Genomic DNA, 26324 nt, shown 5'->3' with positions numbered 1-26324 from the left:
GTTTTGCAAGAAAGAGTTTGATGCAGTTGGCCAACTTTGCACCCCTGCCACCGGTGGTTTTGCTACACAACGTTCCTGTAGTTTGTTCTAAAACCATTATTTTGTCAACTGTAATAGCCTATGCATTATGAGGATTCCTGCTATGAAAGTATCTGCCTGTTCCTGTTTTGTGGCCGGCTGCTGTGTGTGCGAGCCACTCTCACTCCCTCTCCTAACTGTGCGCATGGTGGAGGGAGAGAGGCATTTTGAGAAGCTCAAAACGCTACTACAGGAAAATGTAGTTTTCAAAGCTTCTACTCTTTTTAGTTACATCAAGTAGCCTTCGCCTAGAGCTGGAAATGTTATGTATGGTACAGTTGAAGTCGGAAGTTTACATACACCTTAGCCAAATACATTTAAACTCAGTTTAAAAAAAAAAAATCCTGACATTTAATCCCTGTAAAAATTCCCAGTCTTAAGTCAGTTAGGATCACCACTTTATTTTAAGAATGTGAAATGTCAGAATTATAGTACAGAGAATTATTTATTTCAGCTTTTTCACATTCCCAGTGTGACGGCTGCATGGTCCCATGTAGCTCAGTTGGTAGAGCATGGTGTTTGCAACATCAGGGTTGTGGGTTCGATTCCCACGGGGGGCCAGCACAGAAAAAAAAAAATGTATGAAATGTATGCATTCACTACTGTAAGTCGCTCTGAATAAGAGCGTCTGCTAAATGACTAAAATGTACAAAAATAAATAAATAAATAAGTTAAATGTACCTTCAGGCATTTGGAAATTGCTCCCAAGGATGAACCAGACTTGTGGAGGTCTACAATTTATTTATTTTTTCTGAGGCTGATTTCTTTTGATTTTTCCCATGATGTCAAGCAAAGAGGCGCTGAGTTTGTAGATAGGCCTTGAAATACACTGCTCCAAAAAATAAAGGGAACACTTAAACAACACAATGTAACTCCAAGTCAATCACACTTCTGTGAAATCAAACTGTCCACTTAGGAAGCAACACTGATTGACAATTCATTTCACATGCTATTGTGCAAATGGAATAGACAACAGGTGGAAATTATAGGCAATTAGCAAGACACCCCCAATGAAGGAGTGGTTCTGCAGGTGGGGACCACAGACCACTTCTCAGTTCCTATGCTTCCTGGCTGATGTTTTGGTCACTTTTGAATGCTGGCGGGGCTTTCACTGTAGTGGTAGCATGAGACGGAGTCTACAACCCACACAAGTGGCTCAGGTAGTGCAGCTCATCCAGGATGGCACATGAATGCGAGCTGTGGCAAGAAGGTTTGCTGTGTCTGTCAGCATAGTGTCCAGAGAATGGAGGCGCTACCAGGAGACAGGCCAGTACATCAGGAGATGTGGAGGAGGCCGTAGGAGGGCAACAACCCAGCAGCAGGACCGCTACCTCCGCCTTTGTGCAAGGAGGAGCAGGATAAGCACTGCCAGAGCCCTGCAAAATGACCTCCAGCAGGCCACAAATGTGCATGTGTTTGCTCAAACGGTCAGAGGGCCCCACGTCCACAGGTGTGGGTTGTGCTTACAGCCCAACACCGTGCAGGACGTTTCGCATTTGCCAGAGAACACCAAGATTGGCAAATTCGCCACTGGCGCCCTGTGCTCTTCACAGATGAAAGCAGGTTCACACTGAGCACGTGACAGACGTGACAGAGTCTGGAGACGCCGTGGAGAACGTTCTGCTGCCTGCAACATCCTCCAGCATGACTGGTTTGGCGGTGGGTCAGTCATGGTGTGGGGTGGCATTTCTTTGGGGGGCCGCACAGCCCTCCATGTGCTCGCCAGAGGTAGCCTGACTGCCATTAGGTACCGAGATGAGATCCTCAGACCCCTTGTGAGACCATATGCTGGTGCGGTTGGCCCTGGGTTCCTCCTAATGCAAGACAATGCTAGACCTCGTGTGGCTGGAGTGTGTCAGCAGTTCCTGCAAGAGGAAGGCATTGATCCTATGGACTGGCCCGCCCGTTCCCCAGACCTGAATCCAATTGAGCACATCTGGGACATCATGTCTCGCTCCATCCACCAACGCCACAGACTTGCACCACAGACTGTCCAGGAGTTGGCGGATGCTTTAGTCCAGGTCTGGGAGGAGATCCCTCAGGAGACCATCCGCCACCTCATCAGGAGCATGCCCAGGCGTTGTAGGGAGGTCATACAGGCACGTGGAGGCCACACACACTACTGAGCCTCATTTTGACTTGTTTTAAGGACATTACATCAAAGTTGGATCAGCCTGTAGTGTGGTTTTCCACTTTAATTTTGAGTGTGACTCCAAATCCAGACCTCCATGGGTTGATAAATTGGATTTCCATTGATTATTTTTGTGTGATTTTGTTGTCAGCACATTCAACTATGTAAAGAAAAAAGTATTTAATAAGATTATTTATTTCATTCGGATCTAGGATGTGTTGTTTAAGTGTTCCCTTTATTTTTTTGAGCAGTGTACATCCACAGGTACACCTCCAATTGACTCAAATTATGTCAATTAGCCTATCAGAAGCTTCTAAAGCCATGACATCATTTTCTGGAATTTTCCAAGCTGTTTAAAGGCACGGTCAACTTAAACAAATGTGTTTAATGAGCCATTCGCAGTTTCACTGTACCGGCCGTGTGTACTTAGACTTGCATGGCTTAATCTTTGAGACAAGCGTCTGACCCACTGGAATTGTGATACAGTGAAATAATCTGTCTGTAAACAATTGTTAGAAAATTACTTTTCATGCGCAAAGTAGATGTCTTAACCGACTTGCCAAAACTAGTTTGTTAACAAGAAATGTGTGGAGTGGTTGAAAAATGAGTTTTAATGACTTCAACCTAAGTGTATGTAAACTTCCGACTTCAACTGTATGTATTAAAAAATATATATATTGTAGGACATTAACCCACATTTTACTGATGGATTAATCAATTATCCTACATGGCTATATAGAAACACTATCATATTTATAGTTATCAATCTAGCTAAATGTTTTGAGTTCCCTCTTCCTTAAGATGTGAGTATTAGAACTTATAGGCCAATATGCACAAAGATGTCAAATTCTCTGAAGAGCAAAAAATATATCTGATAATTCTGGATTCTATTTTGACAGTTAGATGAAATAATAGCTTTTTTAATCAAAGGCTATAATCTCTGTCTTACTTGGCACTGGATAATTGTCCAGAGCCCTGCCACTAATGTGCAGTGAATGTCCTTGTATTTGTTATCGAGCAACATGGTCAAATTTATCACAATTTGACTTATTGTCCATTTCGCCCAGCTAAAAAAAAAAACACCCCAAAAGTCTCCAAGCAACACTTCTGTTCAGTTCTTCATGTTCTCTCTGAACATTGTTGTTGACTGAGTTTCAGTGTTCTTTTCCCTCTAAATAGCTCCATATGCGTGTAAGACCTTTCAAGACGCTCAAAGCTGTTGGAGATGAATGGCCTTTTCCTTCTTTCTTTTTTACTCTCCCTCCTTTCCCCACTCCTCCTCCTTCCTTCTCTTGCCATTTTATGTCTTAAGCCATTTAGGGAATTGAGCCCCATGCCAAATCAATGTGAGCAAGTCCAGATATGTTGCATAAATTATTTTTAATTGGATGTCAATTTTGGTTCTCTATCTTTTGATCTGTTCCTGATCTTCACTGTTTGTTGGCAGTGTTCTCACCAAGGTCTTTGTCAGGCCTCTCATTCTATTTTATGGTGATGTTTTCACCATAGTTTCGGTGTTCAGTCGGTAACATGTATTTGGAGTTTTTGCTCCCCCCCCTTCAAGCATAAAGAAAAAGATTGTAACTTACTGTTAGATTTTAATTTTAAAAGCCAGGGTTAGCGTTAGAATACTGCAAAAAAAGACCAGAAGGGGTGGAAGAATGAAACGGGAGGTGATAGATGCATAGTTTTACAAAGAACAACCTCCAAAACATCCTGGCGGATGGTCAAAGTGAAGCTGAAATCTTAAACATCATTGCTTTTGACAAGATCCATAAACTGTTTGTTTTCTCTCTCTCTCCGTGTTGGAATAGGACTAAGGCTTCCTTTTACGGCTGTGTTGGAGGGTAATTTAACTCCTAATCAGATCTGGCTCAGGCAATGCAGTTTATTGACAGTTTCACTGCATACTTGGGGTTCTGTGTGTTGTGTTTGTTCTCCACCGTTGTTTATTGGTGGAACCCCTGGAACATGGACATCAGCTCCATCGCATAAAGCTTTGCGGTTTGCACCAACTAATTATAACTTAACATATACCTCACACGGAACACACATGGAATTCTACATCACTGTTCTTTCTCTCCACTACTGTTCCAGCCAAGAGTTTTGTTCCAGCTCTAACCACCTCCAAGCCGTTGGGTTTTTATTCTGCTTGTTTCTTCGCAGTGAGAGAAATAAGCTGTTGCTTTAGTGGAAGCATTTATTTTGCATTGCATGCACCATTACAAAGCCACACTATACAATGCAGGCGGCCATAAATCTGTTGTGTGAGCACAGAGCTGCTCTCCTCCAGCCCCCCCGGTTGTGGTTTGTCTGTAAGGCAGCTGAACAACTTGCAGACATTACGTTTTGAGGACACTTGTGGTTAGAGCTCAGACACCCATTGAAAACCATAATAAGAGAGTACAGCACAGACGTAATTGCATCCATCGTCCCACATTTCCACATCCGTCTTTCACATCTATCGTAAAGTCTTCCCCTTGTCTGTCTTCCGAATGTCTCCCTCCTGCTGCTTCTCTCCTTTGGAAGCAGCTGTGATAGAATGGCCTCTTAAATAGGTTGCAAAAGTCCCTTTTTTCTCCTCCTGTTATCTCCTCCTGTCTTCTAACCAATGCAGTCTGTCAAGCAATGTTGTCTAAATTCTCTCCCCATCCCCTCCCCTTGGCCACCATCTTCTGCAGAACTCTAAGGTACACATCCTGGACACCGAGGGCTTTGAGACCACGTTCGGGCCCAAGGCGCAGCGTAAACGACCCAACCTGATGGTGGGAGACATGAAGGACCTGGCAGAACAGGCCGAGGTCTCGGCACAGACCTACAGCGCTGAGAAGGATCGCGACCTGGTCACAGAGGACGACGGGGTCAGGTAAGTGCAGTAGCTCCTGTTAATTCTGTCACTGGCTACTGTCACTGATGTCACTGACTGACAGTGACAATGCCTTCAAACAGTACTTTGCTTTTTCATGTATTCGATGTCTACCAATAACTACTAACCATTTTCTATTTACTACTACCCCAATTCCATGATGGATACTCCATCATTTTCTTTGTTTTGATAATATAGCCTAGGTTTTGACTGTATGTCGGACCACATGAGCGGTTCCAGTCTATGGTTATTGTTAGGGTGTGGCACCTGTTGAACTGTATGTTATCTACACACAGAGAGGAAGCTCGTGAGGAGATCTTCAAGAAGGGCCAGTCGAAGAGGATTTGGGGAGAACTCTACAAGGTACAGCATCTTTCTATCGGATTGATATAGGAATGTTTATTGTAGTTCACCTTGATCTTTCCTAATAGAGACTGCGTACGGTGCAGGTATCAGGGACGCGAACTTGCCGCTGTATGTTTCTCATATCGAAGTTAACCTCTTACATCTAGACGTTCCGCTAGCGGAACACCTGCTCCAATATCCAATGATAGGCGTGGCGCGAATTACAAATTCCTCAAAAATACAAGAACTTCCATTTTTCAAACATATGACTATTTTACAGCATTTTAAAGACAAGACTCTCCTTTATCTAACCACACTGTCCGATTTCAAAAAGGCTTTACAGCGAAAGCAAAACATTAGATTATGTCAGCAGAGTACCCAGCCAGAAATAATCAGACACCCATTTTTCAAGCTGCATATAATGTCAGAAAAAACAAAACCACAGCTAAATGCAGCACTAATCTTTGATCTTCATCAGATGACACACCTAGGACATTATGTTATACAATACATGCATGTTTTGTTCAGTCAAGTTCATATTTATATCAAAAACCAGCTTTTTACATTAGCATGTGACGTTCAGAACCCGCAAACCTCCTGTGAATTTACTAAATTACTCACGATAAATGTTCACAAAAAACATAACAATTATTTTAAGAATTATATATACAGAACTCCTTTGTGCAATTGAGGTGTCCGATTTTAAAATAGCTTTTCGGTGAAAGCACATTTTGCAATATTCTGAGTAGATAGCCCAGCCATCACGGCTAGCTATTTAGACACCCACCAAGTTTAGCCCTGACCAATCTCCGATTTACTATTAGAAACGTTTGATTACCTTTGGTGTTCTTCGTCAGAATGCACTCCTAGGACTGCTACTTCAATAACAAATGTTGGTTTGGTTCAAAATAATCCATTCTTATATCCAAATAGCGGCGTTTTGTTCGTGCGTTCAAGACACTATCTGAAGTGTAAATAAGGGTCACGAGCACGACGCATTTCGTGACAAAAGATTTCTAAATATTCCATTACCGTACTTCGAAGCATGTCAACCGCTGTTTAAAATCAATTTTTATGCCATTTTTCTCGTAAAAAAGCGATAATATTCCGACCGGGAAAGCGTGTATACGTACAAAGAGAGAGAAAATAATAAAAGCATGGGATCCCCTCGTGCACGAGCCTGAGTCTCACAGTACTGTGACCAGCCACTATCCAAACGCGCTACTTTTTTTCAGCCAGAGCCTGCAAAGCCACGATTCAGCTTTTTGCCGCCTTCTGAGAGCCCATGGGAGCCGTAGGAAGTGTCACGTAACAGCAGAGATCCCCTGTAATGGATAGAGATAATCAAGAAGGGCAAGAAATGGTCAGACAGGGCACTTCCTGTAAGGAATCTTCTCAGGTTTTGGCCTGCCAAATGAGTTCTGTTATACTCACAGACACCATTCAAACAGTTTTAGAAACTTTGGAGTGTTTTCTATCCAAAGCTAATAATTATATGCATATTCTAGTTTCTGGGCAGGAGTAATAATCAGATTAAATCGGGTACGTTTTTTTATCCGGCTGTGAAAATACTGCCCCCTAGCCATAACAGGTTAATGACATCCCTGACGTGTGACAGCTGTGAGCAGCTATCTGCATCCCCTACCTAGCCATTAGTCTACTCAGCTGCTTTTCTCCCTCCGTTCTTTCTGTTCATCTCTATCAGTTTTAAAAAAATGTTATTTAGCCTTGATGGCGAGCTGGGGTGTGCAGGCAGTGATGGGGTTGAACACGCGAGCGATGTGGATTTACGCGTCTTTTCATTTCACCTGTAAGCATGCCAGTCTGACTAAGCTTTATTGTCATGCAGCCTCCGAGTCACTGCCATAGAGGACAAATGGAGCACAGTGACAGTCATGCTTGTACCTTTACATCACTGAAAATAAAGTTTCAAACCCAAACCACTTTCTACTGCAAATTGGCGCTAATGTTATATAATTTTATAAACCATGTCGTGGGCTGTTTTTAAACTACTCCTGGGCCTCAAGTTTTTGGTTTGATAACAAGCAACCTTGTTTAGTCATGTTAGCTAACAACATGGTTTCATGGTTTCATGGTTATGCAAACATTTGGCTGGCACAGGGATAACGGAATAGGGATAGATGGCCCACTCAAAGAGATGCTTCAAAGGTAAGCTGCATATGCCTAATCAGTGTAATTCTAAGCTAAATCTGAATAAATGTATTTTTCTGGTGTTCCTTAACTTCTTATGGCTGAAATCCCGTTAACGGGATCGATTTGACAACATCCGGTGAAATGGCAGAGCGCCAAATTCCAAAAAAATTATAACAAATATTTAACATTCATACATTCACAAGTGCAATACACCAAATTAAAGCTGAACTTCTTGTTAATCTAGCCACGGTGTCAGATTTCAAAAAGGCTTTACGGTGAAAGCAAACAATGCTATCATGTGAGGACAGCACCCCATCAAACAACACAGACAATCATATTTCATCCCGCCAGGCACGACACAAAACTCAGAAATAACGATATAATTCATGCCTTACCTTTGACGGGCTTCTTCTGTTGGCACTCCAATATGTCCCATAAACATCACAAATGGTCCTTTTGTTCGATTAATTCCGTCGTTATATATCCAAAATGTCCATTTTAATTGGCGCGTTTGATCCAGAAAGCCACTGGTTCCAACTCGCGCAACATGACTACAAAATATCTCAAGTTACCTGTAATCTTTGTCCAAACATTTCAAACAACTTTCCTAATACAACTTTAGGTATTTTTTTAACGGAAATAATCGATAAAATTTAAGACGGGATAAACTGCGTTCAATACCGGAGGAAAACAAAGTGCTTTTCAGGTCACGCGCCTCTATCAAACAGTACACTTCCCTCGAGCCTCATTCTGAACAGGGCTACTTCTTCATTACACAAAGGAAAAACATCAACCAATTTCTAAAGACTGTTGACATCCAGTGGAAGCTATATGAACTGCAAGCAACTGCCTTAGAATTATGGATTCTCAATGAAAACCCATTGAAAAGAGTGACCTAAAAAAAAGAGAACTCCTGCATGGTTTGTCCTCGGGCTTTCGCCTGCCAAATAAGTTCTGTTATACTCACAGACATCATTCAAACAGTTTAGATTTAGAAACCTTAGTGTTTTCTATCCAAATCTACCAATTATATGCATATCCTAGCTTCTGGGCCTGAGTAGCAGGCAGTATACTTTGGGCACACTTTTCATCCGGATGTGAAAATGGCGCCCTCAAGCCATAAGAAGTTAAATTTTGTTTGGTGCCCAACTTTTGGGAGGAGTGTGTGAGAGGGATGTGTGAATGAGTGAGCGGGAAAGAGGATCATTATGCATTTATATTCCTTATAACATTGAGGCCTTTAAATATGAGCAAATCAGCTGTTTTTTGCCTTAACCTTTTCTATTATACCGTATGAAGTATGAAGTTGAAATTGTGTTGTATTGAGTAGAAGTGTTTGTAAAATGTTGGTATTGTAACAACCTCGTTCTGAAAATAGGCACATTTTTGGGCCCTCATCAGTTTGCATCCCTGAAGTATAGTGATTTTAGATCAACTAAGAACTCTCAAACCATGACTTTGCTTCCTCTCTCAATCTCACTCCTTAACCCACAGGTGATAGACTCGTCAGACGTCATCATACAGGTGCTGGATGCCCGCGACCCCATGGGTACGCGCTCGCAGAGCATCGAGACCTACATGAGGAAGGAGAAGCCTTGGAAGCACCTGATCTTCGTGCTCAACAAGTGCGACCTCATCCCCACCTGGGTCACGGTAAGAGACCCCTTTTACTTTATCCTGAGACAAATACACGTGTAGTGGGGTAATAATTATGGTATGAGTATTACACTGAACAAAAATATCAATGCAATATGTAAAGTGTTGGTCCCATGTTTCATGAGCTGAAATAAGAGCCCAGAAATGTTCTATACGCTCAGATTTTGTGCACAAATGTGTTTACATCCCTGTTAGCATTTATTTTTTGCCAAGATAATCCATCCTCCTGACAGGTGTGGCATATCTAGAAGCTGATTAAACGGCATGATCATTACACAGGTGCACCTTGTGCTGGGGACAATACAAAGCACACTGTTAAAGGCCCATCTTAAATGTGCAGTTTTGTTACACAACACAATGCTACAGTTGTCTCAAGTTTTGAGGGAGATATGAATTGGCATGCTGAATGCAGGAATGTCCACCAGAGCTGTTGCCAGAGCATTGAATGTCAATTTCTCTACCATAAGCCACCTCAAATCATTTGCGAATTTAGCAGTAAGTCCAACTGGCCTCACAACCACATACCATGTGTAACCACGCCAGCCGAGGACCTCCACATCTGGCTTTTTCAACTGCGCGATCGTCTGAGACACCCGGACAGCTGATGAAACTGGGTTTGCACAACCAAAGAATTTCTGCACAAACTATCAGAAACCGTCTCAGGAAAGCTCCTCTGCGTGCTCGTCGTCCTCACCAGGGTCTTGATCTGACTGCTTTTCGGTGTCGTAACCGACTTCAATGGGCAAATGCTAACCATTGATGGCCACTGGCACGATGGAAAAGTGTGCTCTTCAGGGATTAATCCCGGTTTCAACTGTACCAGGCAGATGGCAGACAGCGTGTTTGAGCGAGTGGTTTGCTGATGTCAACGTTGTGAACAGAGTGCCCCGTGGTGGGGTTGTGGTATGGGCAAGGCATAAGCTACGGACAACGAACACGATTGCATTTTTTGTATTTTTCACCAATCTTTTTTTCTCCCCAATTTCTTGGTATCCAATTGGTAGTAGTTAGACTTGTCTCATTGCTGCAACTCCCATACGGACTCGGGAGAGGCGAAGGTCGAGAGCCGTGCGTCCTCCGAAACACAACCCAACCAAGCCGCACTGCTTCTTGACACAATGCCCATCCAACCTGGAAGCCAGCCGCACCAATGTGTCGGAGGAAACACCGTACACTTGGCGACCGTGTCAGCGTGCACTGCGCCCGGCCCGCCACAGCAGTCGCTAGTGTGAGATGAGACAAGGATATCTCTGCAGGCCAAACCCTCCGTAAACCGGACGATGCTGGGCCAATTGTGCGCCGCCCCATGGGCCTCCCGGCCGCGTCTGGCTGCGACAGAGCCTGGACTCGAACCCAGAATCTCTTGTGGCACAGCGCCTTAGACCACTGCGCCACTCGGGAGGCCTTCACAATTGCATTTTATTGATGGTAATTTGAATGCGCGGAGATACCATGACAAGATCCTGAGGTCCGTTGTCGTGGAATTCATCCGCCGCCATCTCATGTTTCAGCATGATAATGCACGGCCCCATGTCGCAAGGATCTGTACACAATTCCTGGAAGCTGAAAATGTCCCAGTTCTTCCAAGGCCTGCATACTCACCAGACATGTCACCAATTGAGAATGTTTGGGATGCTCTGGATCGACGTGTACAACAGAGTGTTCCAGTTCCCGCCAATATCCAGCAGCTTCTTACAGCCATTGAAGAGGAGTGGAACAACATTCTACAGGCCACAATCAACAGTCTGATCAACTCTATGCTAAGGAGATGTGTCGCGCTGCATGAGGCACATGGTGACCACACCAGATACTGACTGTTTTTCTGATCCACTCCCCCTACATTTTTTGAAGGTATCTGTGACCAGCAGATGCATATCTGTATTCCCAGTCATGTGAAATCCATAGATTAGGGCCTAATGAATGTATTTAAAATGACTGATTTCCTTGTAGGAACTGTAACTCAGTAAAATCTTTGAAATTGTTGCATGTTTCGGTGATATTTGTGTTCTGTGTGTGTATACACCTCCCGTACGTCTCATAAGACTAAGCAATTAGCCTATTAAAATATGTTTCTGTCTCCAAAAGATAAATGGCAATATGCATGAGACTACATTTGAGTTAAAGTAATAGGCGATCAAGAAATGTCTGATAATGGAGTTCTAAATAGAAGTGTATTTAATGACTTTGTAAAATGAGGCATGAAGCTTAAGTTGCAAGCATTACAAGGCATTATTCCAAGCATATAGATCTTAACCTTAGCTTTCAAGACAAAGCATGAACAAATAAGCCTAGGAAATGAGAATTGATCATACAACCTTGCTCCATGGACTGGATACAGGATCAGAGAGCAAACAGACCTCGATTCCATTGATACCCTCTGAGGTGCAACCTGTTCAACCTAAAAACAACTTCCATTGACCAATCAAACGATACCAGGTTTATAGTAACCTGATCACCAAGGCCCAATCTCCACAGGATGTCACAGCATTTAAATGCTCGTGTGGGGTATGAGACCATTGTAAGTAAGACAGAATTCCGGAAGACAATAACCCCTTTTGTAGAGAGTAATTCAGTGTTCACCCTGTACAGATATGAGTTACCACTTCTGACTCACTTCCCACTTCTGACACCATTTTTTGGGGGCTCCCGAGTGGCGCAGCGGTCCAAGGCCATGCATCTGAGTGCTAGAAGCATCACTACAGACCCTGGTTCGATTCCAGACTTTATCACAACTGGCCGTGATTGGGAGTCCAATAAGGCAAGTGGCCCAGCGTCGTCCGGGTTTGGCTATCATTGTAAATAAGAATTTGTTCTTAACTGACTGGCCTAGTTAAATAAAGGTAAAAAAAATAAAAACACAGATCATGCATCAGTTATCCTCCAGCTCCAGGTGACGGAGAGCACATCAATTAGGGCCGAGCCCAGAGGTGAGACCAAGTCACTATTATTCGAGTCGCAAGCAAATCTCAAGTCACAAGGGCCGAGTCTCAAATCCAAGTCATGCATTCTGAGCAAGTCAAGTTTAAAAACATTTTTTTTTACATGCAATGACTTGTTTAACTACAAATCGAGACCTTGGGACATAAGGTTATATCTGACTCATATTTTTTATTTAAAAAATAAATAATAATAATAATCTTTTAGATGTTTTTTTTTCATGTTTGTTTAGTAGGATTTTTGAAAAAGTAAATTTTATCTGCAATCCAATCACAAGCCTGAACAAATGCAGACCAATCAGAACACATGTCTTTGCCATCTCCCTCTAAGTATGATTTAGGCTAGTCTAACCAGCAATAATGGCACGTAAGCAAAAAACTGTGTCAAATCTTTTAATTATATTTCACATCGTTGTTCAGTGATAACAGTAATTTGTCTGATCATAATACATTAAGAAATGTATTTGTTTTCTATTTTGGTAAAACAGTGTTATTCTATAATTTATGTATTCAAATAGCTGAAGGCTTCTTAAAAACTGAACATAGAAGTGTCAAACTTATGGCTGAACCCAGATTGACATTTCAGAGCCATAAGGTTCTATCTGCAATTGCACCCCCCCTAAAAAAAGAAATGAATTAACAAATGTTGCAGGATTTTGATACCTTTTATGGTGAGGACCTTAATGGGTTTGACAACATGATTCACTACAAAACAGTTCTGATATCTGGGATGTGAAAATTGATGCTCAATATCTCAGAACTATGCTTTGTGCAGATAGAACCTTTTTTAATAGTCCTATGGTCACAAAATCGTTTGTCTATCTAGTGAGGCTACCAGACAGCCCTTTTCATTATTTTGATTATGTAATAATTAATTTAGCAACACATTCCTAATGCACGCTTCATAACTCAATTATCAATTCCAAGCAATTTTGACATGCCGAAAGACCAGCTATGCTAGTAATTGTTGCTTCATGCTCCCACGTGCACGCGCGCTCACGTTATGCATTTTCAAAATGTTTACAATAATATGGTGCAGTTCCGTAGGCCTAGGTTAGTGACCAGATCGAATAAGCAAAGGTATAAATACAAAAATTCCTATTGAAATATGTATGAATTCATGTATTTTCCCCATTTTAATTTCACACTCATGACCCCCCCCCTCCCCCAAATTAAAACACTGCGCAACTGTAGCTCACCCGACCTGTGTTGATTGACCGTTTGCTGGTCCAATCAGAGGGCCGAGTGCGTTTCACTAGCCAATCAGTTTTTTGCAAGTGCAACGCGGTCTCTGGCTGCATGGAGAGTAGTGACAAAACGTTACAAAACCTGCCCAGATAATTAAAAAGTCATAAATAAAAAGTAATCAGTCTCAAGTCTAAGTCGAGTCCCAAGTCTTAAGGGTCGAAGTCAAGTTTCAAGTTTTATTTTCTGTCAAGTCATCAAATTTGTGGTTTGAGTCTGTCTCGAGTCCAAGTCATGTGACTTGAGTCCACACCTCTGGCCAAGCCTACAGATGTACCCCATTCACACTATTTTGCCGGCCCAAACTGAGCTGAGTTTCTTTTCACATTGTCTTTTACAACACGGTTCCTGGAACTATGGTGGGTGGAAAACAAACCAGCTCAGTCCAGTTTGGTTTGGCTCACTAGTGTGGAAATCCCTAAAACTGTGAATGTGTGATCAAAAGACTAATATAGGATCAAGACTGGCAATGCCTTCTATGTCAATTGTTTTCTGGAGGGAGTTGATGTTCTCAGGAGTTTTATGTAAGTAGTTATCGTCAACTTTTTTTTCAATCCCGGATCATGCTTGATCTACCTTGACAAATGATAGCCTGTGGCCTCAAATAACGTGTGTGTGTGTGTGGATTCAGGGGTCACCAAAACAGGAAGGATGGTGTCAGCGCCAACCGTTTTCATAATGTGCTGCAGGATTTTGCTGTAGTGCCATTAGAATACACTAGAGGTGCACTGTAAAGCACACATTATGAATGAATATCAGACTTAAATTGAAATGACACATTGTGCCTGTGTCATTAAATGGGTTCATTCTTCAGTGCTAATCTTGTGTAACCACCCCTCATTCCCACTCAGAAGTATATTATTTACTCCATCAGCATCAGAGAAGATGCTGCCTTACCCTAATGATACATTTCTAGACATACATTTTTCAATGGCCAACTGAATTGTGAGTACTTTCAGGATATTTGATGGGTTTGACATTCGCCTGGTTTGTAGGCTACAATCTACACACTTTCCTTTCATACGGACACACGTGCAGTGCAAACTAACTACAATTTCACATAGAGTAAATGTATGTCCATGTCTGTCTGACTTAGGTCTGTCTGTTTTGTATTCAAATCAGAAACGCTGGGTAGCCGTGCTCTCCGCAGAGTACCCCACCCTGGCCTTCCATGCCAGCCTCACCAACTCGTTCGGCAAGGGCTCCCTCATCCAACTCCTCAGGCAGTTTGGCAAGGTAGGTACCGCCTTCTCACATGAGTCACCCACTCCAAACGGACCGAACTAAACTCCCCATTTGGTCAAAAGTAGGTCCCTAAGGGGCAGATGTTGGTACAAATGGCCAACTCTTGTCATGGCACCCTACTCTAACCACCCTTATGAGCGTATGGCTCCACACAAGGTCCTCCCATCTGCTGCCAAGCTATTTTTGGTATGCACAGGCCATAAAACAGGGCCTTGGATGCTCAGAGGAGGCTTAGTTAACATAAATCAAGTTGAAAGGTATATCGCTGACACTTTCTCTCTTGGGTTTAAGATGACCGTGTTGAGTCATAAACATACTAAGGTTTCCATGATCTGTGTATGTGAACTGAGGTTCTTTAGGCATTTGCCTCACTCCAGGGGTTTAAGTTGTTGGCCTCGGCTCACAGACATGTCAGAGAGATAACGAGGCAAAGAAACGGTTCAAATAAATGGCTGTTAGAATTGACCTTTCGGGACAAAGTGGAGAGACTAATATTTATACCTACCTCTTGGTTTTGACAGATTTTTCATCCACGGTGTAGACTTATCTGCATCCTGTAGCTATTTTTCTCCGGTGAAAACAAGCTTTTTTAAATTACATGGTCACATGTTTTATTAGTATTGGCCTCCGTCAAAGTGCTGTCTAGAGTTGTGGCTGTCCGGAATTGAAGACAGGTTAAGTTTAGACTATTGTTCAAGGAAACTGCTATTTTAACTTGTTTTGCCTCTTCAGCTCCACACAGACAAGAAGCAGATCAGCGTTGGATTCATCGGCTACCCCAACGTGGGAAAGAGCTCTGTCATCAACACGCTACGCTCCAAGAAGGTCTGCAACGTGGCACCCCTCGCCGGTGAGACTAAGGTATGGTATCATTCCCCTAAAAAAATACCTTCAAAATAAAAACACTTGAACATAATCCCATATTGATACCTGAGGTGTCATGATGAGCAATTTACATACGTCCATGTAATCTCAATAAAGGCCAATGCAGGGGGGACAATCTCACGCTATTCCCTTGATTGCTAAGAGAAAACACAAAATGGAATGTTGCATGCAGCACTATTTGTGTATCAATGTGCTACTCATAGCCTAAGTAACTTCCCAACGATGTGCTGAAGTATATGTATTTAAACCCTTCGCCTCGACTATATACACTATCGTTCAAAAGTTTGGGGTCACTTAGAAATGTCTTTGTTTTCCATGAAAACATATATGAAATTAGTTGCAAAATGAATAGGAAATATAGTCAAGACGTTGACAAGGTTATAAATAATGATTATTAATTGAAATAATAATTGTGTTCTTCAAACTTTGCTTTCGTCAAAGAATCCTACATTTTCAGCAATTACAGCCTTGCAGACCTTTGGCATTCTAGTTGTCAGTTTGTTGAGGTAATCTGAAGATATTTCACCCCGTGCTTCCTGAAGCACCTCCCACAAGTTGGATTGGCTTGATGGGCATTTCTTACGTACCTTACAGTCAAGCTGCTCCCACAACAGCTCAATAGGGTTGCGATCCGGTGACTGTGCTGGCCACTCCATTATAGACAGAATACCAGCTGACTGCTTCTTCCCTAAATAGTTCTTGCATAGTTTGGAGCTGTTGTAGAAGGAAATTGGCTCCAATTAAGCGCCGTCAACAGGGTATGGCATGGCGTTGCAAAATGGATTGATAGCCTTCCTTCTTCAAGGTCCCTTTTACCCTGTTCAAATCTCCCACTTTACCACCACCAAAGCACCCCAGAGCATCACATTGCCTCCACCATGCTTGACAGATGGCGTCAAGCACTCCTCCAGCATATTTTCATTTTTTCTGCGTCTCACGAATGTTCTTCATTGTGATCCGAAAACCTCGAACTTAGATTTCTGTCCATAACACTTTTTTCCAATCTTCTTCTGTCCAGTGTCTGTGTTATTTTGCCCATCTTAATCTTTTTTTTTTATTGGCCAGTCTGAGAATTTTTTTTGCTACTCTGCCTAGAAGGCCAGCATCCCGGAGTCGCCTCTTCACTGTTGATGTTGAGACTGGTGTTTTGCAGGTACTATTTAATGAAGCTGCCATTTGAGGACTTATGAGGTGTCGGTTTCTCAAACTAGACACTCTAATGTACTTGTCCTCTTGCTCAGTTGTGCACCGGGGCCTCCCACTCCTCTTTCTATTCTGGTTAGAGCCAGTTTGATCTGTTCTGTGAAGGGAGTAGTACACAGTGTTGTATGAGATCTTCAGTGTCTTGGCAATTTCTCGCATGGAATAGCCTTCATTTCTCAGAACAAGAATAGACTGATGAGTTTCAGAAGAAAGATCTTTGTTTCTGCCCATTTTGAGCCTGTAATCGAACCCACAAATGCTGATGCTCCAGATACTCAACTAGTCTAAAGAAGGCCAGTTTTATTGCTTCTTTAATCAGAACGACAGTTTTCAGCTGTGCTAACATAATTGCAAAAGGGTTTTTTAATGATCAATTAGCCTTTTAAAATTATAAACTTGGATTAGCTAACACAACGTGCCATTGGAACACAGGAGTGATGGTTGCTGATAATGGGCCTCTGTACGCCTATGTAGATATTCCATAAAAAATCTACCATTTCCAGCTACAATAGTCATTTACAACATTAATGTCTTCACTGTATTTCTGATCAAGTTGATGTTACTTTAATGGACAAAAAAATTGCTTTTCTTTCAAAAACAAGGACATTTCTAAGTGACCCCAAACTTTTGAACGGTAGTGTACGTCTGATACCTGGCAGAGACGTGGCCAAAAAGCAAGGAAAACAATAACCCTCATCCTTCATTTCCTCTCTCTGGACCTGTTTATCCTGTTTGGAACAAAACGGTGGATCTGGAGGTCTGGAAACCCCACTGAGGGTGATACTATCGGAGTTGGCCGTCTGTTGCCAGAGCTGTGAGCGTGCAAAAGAGATCAGTTTTTTTTCTTCTCCCCTTTGGGATCTATCAGATCGGCGTGTAACCAGCAAGAGTTTATCGCCCAATGCAAGGTGGCTCTTGCCAGAGGCTGCTAGCGTCTGTCTGTCTGCCTTTGTCTGTGACCAAACAAGGTTGTTCAGCATTGGGCTGGCCCTCCTCGCTCTCGCTCGCCCTGGTTGTTTGAATGGATGTGCAATGCGTTTTTGTGTTTCTGTGTTAAAAAAAAAGCTTGTCAAATATTTCCTTCCGTCGTCCAAATGGGGATATGAGTATTGGTTTTCAGGCAGAAGAGAAAAGCAATGTGATTCTCAGTACAGTAGCCAGCTCCTCTCAAAAGCAGGGGAATAGACCTTCTTACAAAGGGTTGGAACTGACATTATTTTCCAATCGTTTCGTCCATTTTTTTCTTCTCATTCTGTTCCTTTTCAAACCTCTGAAATCGCTACTTTTTTTTTTTTCATTTACCTCAACATTAAATTACTTCACCAATGGATAGAACTGCTTGCTATGGAGCAGGCAAGCTATGTACATGCATTGGACAGACAAGTGTAGTGTAGGGTGCGCGATGCGACTGAAATTGGGAATCTTGTTCTTATGACATGCATTATCTGAATTAGGCCTACAGAATTATACCTACAGAAGAGTGGCTTCTATGAAGGAACTTTGAATGTCTTTTGAATTTCAGAGATTTGGCTTAACTAACGTTGGACCAGAGCTAGGCCTTAATCATGACTATTCCATTACATTACACATAATGCCACCTAGAGTTTGAGAGCTAGACCAGAGCTAGCTAGCTAACAAGCTTATGTGCAGGGTGGCACCAGAATTAAAATTCAACCGTCTTACCTTTTTGTAGTTACTAAATTCAATGTGAAACGTGATAACAATAGTATCCTTAACTAGCATGGATTTAAAAAATATTGTTCATTTCACTGATAATCATAAGAAACGAGAGTCTATCCACTTCCTCTTTATGTCCCCGTTGTTGCATAGAGATCTATAGAGCTAGTAATGTTTTCTGTCCCATTATGGCGTCTGTAAGCACACAGGCAGCGCCATTGAGGCCAATACAACATTGCGATCTCTATGCAACAACTGGTCAGAGAATGAGGAAGTGGATAAAATCTAATTTCATGATTGTCATTGGAATTAACAAATGTATAAGATATTGATTACTATGTATAGATTTGTAAGACTATAAATGACCAACCACCCAGTTTTGGTGTAGTTAGGTCTATTTCCCTGCTTTTGAGAGGAGCTGGCTACTGTACCGGGAGATTTCCAGCAATTGCGCTAAGCTAACTTCAAACTGCACGCTGCCATATAAAAATGGTATTTGTGAGTTCGTCTGACTCTGGGCAAGTAGATAAACAACCTAAATTAGATCCTGACTGGTCGCACCGAATACAATAGTTAAACTTTTGTACTATGGGGGATAGTCGATTGACATAAGCCTAGTGCTTTTGCTGTTCGCTAGTCCTACTCACCTTTTTGGCTGACAAAGTACATGTGGACAGTTCTGAGGTGTGCTCTGAATGGTCTGTCCTCTTTTAAGATCTGTTTTGTTTATGTTGGATGCAGTAGGGTCTTCATTTCTGCTACATTATCAAATGTGATTGTCTCAAACCGGTGAAATGTTGTGAATAGGCTCTGAGTATAAAATCATTAGACCCTGTGACTTAGCTGATCTTGGGCCCGGTCTCTTCTTTCAGGTGTGGCAGTACATCACCCTGATGCGACGCATCTTCCTCATCGACTGCCCGGGTGTCGTTTACCCCTCTGAAGACAGCGAGAGCGACATCGTGTTGAAAGGAGTGGTATGTTACTATTTTTCTCCATCAATAATCTATATGGTTGTTTTTGTTTTGTAGTAAACATTTATATTTTATTTGAGCAGGCAGGGCTATACAGTGAGCTCAATGTATTGGGACGGTGGAAAATAGTTTGTTTTGGCTCTGTACTCCAGCACATTGGATTTGAAATGGTTAAAGTGCAGATGGTCGGCTTTCATTTGAGGGTATTTTCATCCATGTTGGGTAAACTGTTTGGAAATGTACTTTTTGTGCCTGGTCCTCCCCATTTTAGAGGAACAAAAATATTGAGACAACTTGACTTGTGTATTAAAGTAGTCAAACGTTTAGTATTTGGTCCCATATTCCTAGCATTAAAGGATTTCATCAAGCTGGTGACGCCAAACTTGTTGGATGCATTTGTTGTTTGTTTTAGTTGCGTTTCAGATTATTTTGTGCCCAATAGAAATGAGTGTTACTTTCATGGTGAATAGAATGTTTCTGAACACATGCATATTAATGTGGATGCTACCACGATTACAGATAGTCCTTAATGAATAGTGACTAATGATGGGTGAGAAAGTTAGATGAACAAATAGCATACCACCCTCCCCTCCCAAAAATGCTAACCTCCCCTGTTATTGTAATGGTGAGAGGTTAGCATGTTTTGGGGGTATAATATTTGTGTGAACTTTTTCACTGATAATTTTGTATACTTCCATGTCTAAACCTGTACCATTTCTAACCTAACAATTGTATCATTGTACGCTTCACTGCTGTTTCCCAGGTGCAAGTGGAGAAGATCCGTAACCCGGAGGAGCATATCCCGGCGGTGCTAGAGCGGGCCAAACCAGAGTACATCCAGAAGACGTACCGCATCCCCACCTGGAGCTCCCCAGAGGACTTCCTGGAGAAACTGGCGATGCGCATGGGCAAACTCCTCAAGGTCAGGGCCTGGGTCATATTATTTAGCGCGCACCATAGCAAAACATTTTAATGGAAAACAAAAAGTGTTTCTTATTGGACAAGCCCAGATAGTCCCTCCCTGTTCCAGTCAGTTGTCTCGTGTTTGGTACTTAATTAACATCACCCTGGAGTGTATGAATGGGGGCTGAAGTCACCGTTTCAGGGTCATTGACTGTAGGCTGTTGGTCGATCCAGATCTGTTTGTGCTTCATAGCCAACTCCTATGGTTGTTGTTTGGCATGCTAATGACCATAGGGATTGGCAAGACAGCACAGATCTAAGACCACCAGGCTACATTGTCTGGGCTGCTTGTCTTCATTTCTGACCATCTTTCATCTGTCTGAATTAGCTTTATAACTCTTTGTGGTCAATGGAATTTGAATGTCACAATATACACTGCTCAAAAAAATAAAGGGAACACTTAAACAACACAATGTAACTCCAAGTCAATCACACTTCTGTGAAATCAAACTGTCCACTTAGGAAGCAACACTGATTGACAATACATTTCGCATGCTGTTGTGCAAATGGAATAGACAACAGGTGGAAATTATAGGCAATTAGCAAGACACCCCCAATAAAGGAGTGGTTCTGCAGGTGGTGACCACAGACCACTTCTCAGTTCCTATGCTTCCTGGCTGATGTTTTGGTCACTTTTGAATGCTGGCGGTGCTTTCATTCTAGTGGTAGCATGAGACGGAGTCTACAACCCACACAAGTGGCTCAGGTAGTGCAGCTCATCCAGGATGGCACATCAATGCGAGCTGTGGCAAGAAGGTTTGCTGTGTCTGTCAGCGTAGTGTCCAGAGCATGGAGGCGCTACCAGGAGGCAGGTCAGTACATCAGGAGACGTGGAGGAGGCCGTAGGAGGGCAACAACCCAGCAGCAGGACCGCTACCTCCGCCTTTGTGCAAGGAGGAGCAGGAGAAGCACTGCCAGAGCCCTGCAAAATGACCTCCAGCAGGCCACAAATGTGCATGTGTCTGCTCAAACGGTCAGAAACAGACTCCATGAGGGTGGTATGAGGGCCCCACGTCCACAGGTGGGGGTTGTGCTTACAGCCCAACACCGTGCAGGACGTTTGGCATTTGCCAGATAACACCAAGATTGGCAAATTCGCCACTGGCGCCCTGTGCTCTTCACAGATGAAAGCAGGTTCACACTGAGCACGTGACATACGTGACAGAGTCTGGAGACACCGTGGAGAACGTTCTGCTGCCTGCAACATCCTCCAGCATGACCGGGTTTGGCGGTGGGTCAGTCATGGTGTGGGGTGGCATTTCTTTGGGGGGCCGCACAGCCCTCCATGTGCTCGCCAGAGGTCGCCTGACTGCCATTAGGTACCGAGATGAGATCCTCAGACCCCTTGTGAGACCATATGCTGGTGCGGTTGGCCCTGGGTTCCTCCTAATGCAAGACAATGCTAGACCTCATGTGGCTGGAGTGTGTCAGCAGTTCCTGCAAGAGGAAGGCATTGATGCTATGGACTGGCCCGCCCGTTCCCCAGACCTGAATCCAATTGAGCACATCTGGGACATCATGTCTCGCATCCACCAACGCCACGTTGCACCACAGACTGTCCAGGAGTTGGCGGATGCTTTAGTCCAGGTCTGGGAGGAGATCCCTCAGGAGACCATCCGCCACCTCATCAGGAGCATGCCCAGGCGTTGTAGGGAGGTCATACAGGCACGTGGAGGCCACACACACTACTGAGCCTCATTTTGACTTGTTTTAAGGACATTACATCAAAGTTGGATCAGCCTGTAGTGTGGTTTTCCGCTTTAATTTTGAGTGTGACTCCAAATCCAGACCTCCATGGGTTGATTAAATTGGATTTCCATTGATTATTTTTGTGTGATTTGGTTGTCAGCACATTCAACTATGTAAAGAAAAAAGTATTTAAGATTATTTCTTTCATTCAGATCTACGATGTGTTGTTTAAGTGTTCCCTTTATTTTTTGGATCAGTATATATTAGTCCTGAAAGGTGCATGTTCAGGATTTATCTTTGTGAATTTGACAAGCTGTAGGTCAGTGGTAAAAATGATCTTCCCTAAACATACACTATGTTTTTGTATGGGCCTTTTCTTGATCAGTTTGAAATTCTACACTTGACCCTAACGCTTATTTGGAACTCATCGATCCAAGTGGCACATAAGGTCTATATAAGGATGCTCCATTTATTCCTACTTTATTTTCTTCTCATGTTTCCCTAATGTATGATCTGTTGCAGGGGGGCGAGCCAGACCTTACCTGTGTCTCCAAAATGGTGCTGAACGACTGGCAGAGAGGACGCATCCCCTTCTTCGTAAAACCCCCTGGCTGTGAGGAAGAGCATGAGGTGAGAGGTGGACGAACGGCTGGACTAAAACCTTCTGTCTCGCACACACAGAGACATTCCCAACAGTAATGTTAGCACATACTCTGGTTATAGTCTGCCACCCTCTGGCTAAATGTAAAATATCATCACAGGACTTGCCAAGAGTGCATGCATGGTCACATTGACTTTCTTTGCTGAAGTTTCTTTTTATTTGACAAGTAAAAATACATATAAAGATGCTCCAGCCAGGGACAACAATGCATACATTAAAATGATTGAGGCTAAAACCCAATCTTATTTCCGTTGTGGTCCTCTCAGGTGAGCAACAAGATTGTCCACTCAATCTGAAATGTACACATGGTCTGCATGCATCCCGATTATCTACCTTTCTCCTGAAGTGTGCACTTTCACACACTCCCCATTGTGGATTTAATTGGATTGGTGTAAGCATTGGCTGGAGGTAGTTTCCATCATTTTTAAGTCCATGCGAATGAGTGCAAGTGCACACTTCAGGAGAATCGAAACCTAGCCATGATTATGAAAGCTGTACTGACTGGTGTGTTGTTTTCAGGGCAAGGAGAAACTGCCAGTGGAGGGGGCACCAGAAGCTACAGAGTGTGTACAGGAAGAAAGAGCAACAGAGGAGCAGAGCGAGGAGATGGTGGCTGCAGTGTCGCCTGAGCAGGAGGCCCAGCAACAGCAGAAACGCAAACATGAGCAGGTGCAGAAGATCCTCTCCAATGTCCGGCAGAACTTCGGCAAGATCAACGTGGCGCCCGAGTTCAACGACGAAGACCTGGCACCCGTGCAGACCGACGACCTCGCTTTCTCTGACCTGTCCGGCTCGGACGTGGAGAAGGATAGCGAGGAAGAGGAAAATGGAGATGAGGGGGAGGGGGAGACAGAGGCTGAGGCCACCACTGAGGCCACCACCACCCCAACCAGTCAGCCTGCCAAGGTGGGGGGAAAAAAGAGTTCGCGTGAGACGATCCGCGAGCTGGACGGGAAGATTGCGAAGTACAAGCAGTTCCTGGACCGGGCCAGACTCAAGCGCTTCTCCGGCATCCGGTTTGTCTTATTCTTCTCAGTTCTCCCCACCACTTGTTTTGAATATGTGCTTAATTAAGCCCACATCAACCCCAGAGCTTGTCCAAAAGACGGGCATAGCTCTATCCCAAGTGGCACCCTATTCCCAATATAGTGCACTCCAAAAGTAGTGCTCTATGTAGGATGCCATTTGGGACAAAGCCATAGGGAGAGAGAGATGAAGGGTGCCTGGGTCCTTTGAGGTGAAACATGATTGGCAGCTGCTCATACTGTTCTGTCTGATCGATGGGGTTTATCATTTGTTGATTTGTTCCACCCACTCATCCACCGTCTCTCTCGCTGGAGAACTTCAGCTCACGCCCCCGCGCTCAACGTCAAATAAGAGTCGTCTGCGGCCAATTTGCTTTCCATTGTCGGCTCAGCGAATTCCAACGGGACTAAACCGTCTGGATGTGTAGGGAGTAATGAGGTTATATGTGACGTCTCTTTCTACTTTTCTTTTTTGTACAGGATTCCGAAGGCGCTCTCTGACAAAGTGCTCACAGACATGAAAGTGAAGCAGGCGGCGAATAAACCACAACCTAAAGGTAACAACTTCATTTCAACTTATTTGTGATTTTCCTTTGTTGGCTTACCTGACATGCCAAATGCAGGGGTTAAAGTTCTGTCACTGACGGATTTCTGTCATATGGATTCTTTTTTTGTTATATTTCCAATTGAAAAGGACTGGAATTGGTCAAACTTGTAGTTTAATACATTTACAAAATTATCCTCTTTCCCTAAAAGCATGATGGTCATTACTTTTTGTTACATGAAAGGGGAGGTTAACTTCCCTCCACAGACATTCGATCTGAGATCAACTTAAGTTTCAGTAATCTGATTTATTTTCCTTTAACCTGCCAAATGTATTGCATCAAATCATTTTGATTCTTTCTTCTCGCAAAATATGCAAGTCTTCATGGATGGCAGTGGATAAAATGTATAATTAGAGTAGGTATTTGGCCAAAGACCACTAAACAAGCAATAAAGGGGCATACCTAGTCAGTTGTACAACTGAATGCCTTCAACTGAAATGTCTTCTGCATTTAACCCAACCCCACAGCCTTAAATTGACATCCACGACTTCGGCGCCTGGGGAACAGTGGGTTAACTGCCTTGCTCAGGGGCAGAACGACAGATTTTTACCTTGTCAGCTCTGGGATTCGATTCAGCAACCTTTCGGTTACTGGCCCAACGCTCTAACCACTAGGCTACCTGCCGCCCCAATGGGAATGTCCTATTAACTGGTTTAGTAATTCCATGCCTTTTGTTCTTCAGCCGTAACACAGGTCGGCAAGAAGAGGAAAATCGAGGAGGCAGAGGAGCTCACGCGTCCACACAGAAGTTTAACATCCAAGCAGGTACTGCATGTTCACTTACCCTGCGGTTTGACATCAAACAGGCCCATCTATCTTGACTGGACGCCTCTGATGCATAGCCACTCCCCTACCGCTATTGTTAATGGAATGAAGGCAGTGTTCTTCCTCGAGCTTAAATCTCACTCATTTGTCTCTCTCTCCCCCTCTGCAGAGGAGAGCAGCGGATCGTGCTCAGAAGGTGAAGAAAGTTGGAACACGCTATTACGAAACCCACAACGTCAAGAACAAAAACAAGAACAGAAAGATGCCTACAGCGCCCAGCGAGGGCAAGAAAGCCAAGAGATCGAAGCGCTAGTCTGGGGTCCAAGACACCAAATTGGGACATTTCTAATAAATATTTATTTTAATGACCCTGTCATTGTAATGAATTGTTTTAAGGTGTCTTGGTACCTACCCTTGGTATCTTGATGGAAAGTGATTTGGGTTAGGGTGCATTAGGTTTTGATGAACCTAATCGCTTGACGCATTAACCTAATCCTGAGTGACCTTCAACGAAGTGACAACGTCAATGTTTCTTCAAACTATTACTTAAACTCATAAGGAGCTTCACTGCGAAGTGAAAGGATGAGTCTGTCATCCAAAAAAAAGTACACTTGTACTGCATAGCCTGGATGCCAGTCTGTTTTCATTCTTTTGCTAACTCCTTATGGAACTGTCAAATTTGGCATGACAATTCCATAAGGAGTTGGCTAGAGAGCAGAAACACACTGGCACCCAGGTTATGTACTGCACTTTTGGAAAAAACATCAAGTGACATTATTCTTCTTGAAATATACATGTCATACCATAAAATAAAGATTACGAACAAATTACTTGAATTTTTTATTTATTCTGCTTTAGTAACGCAAGGCTTTATGGTTATGAAGTAGACGTTTATTACATAATGCTGTGTTGGACCATCTGAAATCTGCCGGTTATAGATCACTTGTGGAATGAAGGGGTCACTTTTTGGGGGCAATGAACCCCTCCAGCTGTGCCTGTAAAGGACAAGAAATTGAAATGTTAAAAATATCTATCAAATATACACTATATATACACAAGTATGTGGACACCTCTTGAAATGAGTGTGTTCAGCCATACTCGTTGCTGACAGGTGTATACATTTGAGTACGCAGCCATGCAATCTCAATACAAACATTTAATTAAGGGCATTCTACTGCCAGAGCTCAGTCACTTTCAACTTGGCACTGTCATAGGATGCCA

At 43.1% G+C, this 26324-nt stretch overlaps 1 protein-coding gene across 1 annotated transcript in view; it reads left to right on the top strand.

Moving 5' to 3' along the window:
• Positions 1-25930, top strand: part of gnl2 (guanine nucleotide binding protein-like 2 (nucleolar)) — a 30894-nt gene extending 4964 nt beyond the window's left edge. Inside the window, 12 exon segments of the mRNA NM_001140379.1 lie at positions 4891-5075; positions 5372-5438; positions 9069-9227; positions 14534-14647; positions 15389-15517; positions 19294-19398; positions 20159-20317; positions 22570-22677; positions 23228-23724; positions 24214-24290; positions 25021-25103; positions 25273-25930. Coding sequence (NP_001133851.1) covers positions 4891-5075; positions 5372-5438; positions 9069-9227; positions 14534-14647; positions 15389-15517; positions 19294-19398; positions 20159-20317; positions 22570-22677; positions 23228-23724; positions 24214-24290; positions 25021-25103; positions 25273-25416 — 1827 coding nt within the window. The 3' untranslated portion in view covers positions 25417-25930.
• Positions 25931-26324: the final 394 nt, after the last annotated feature.

The sequence above is a fragment of the Salmo salar genome, chromosome 05 (assembly GCF_965601325.2).
Source record: "Salmo salar chromosome 05, fSalSal1, whole genome shotgun sequence".
Classification (NCBI taxonomy): Eukaryota; Metazoa; Chordata; class Actinopteri; order Salmoniformes; family Salmonidae; genus Salmo; species Salmo salar.
Note: the sequence above shows the minus strand (reverse complement) of the source record. Positions and strands in the feature narration are given on the sequence as shown.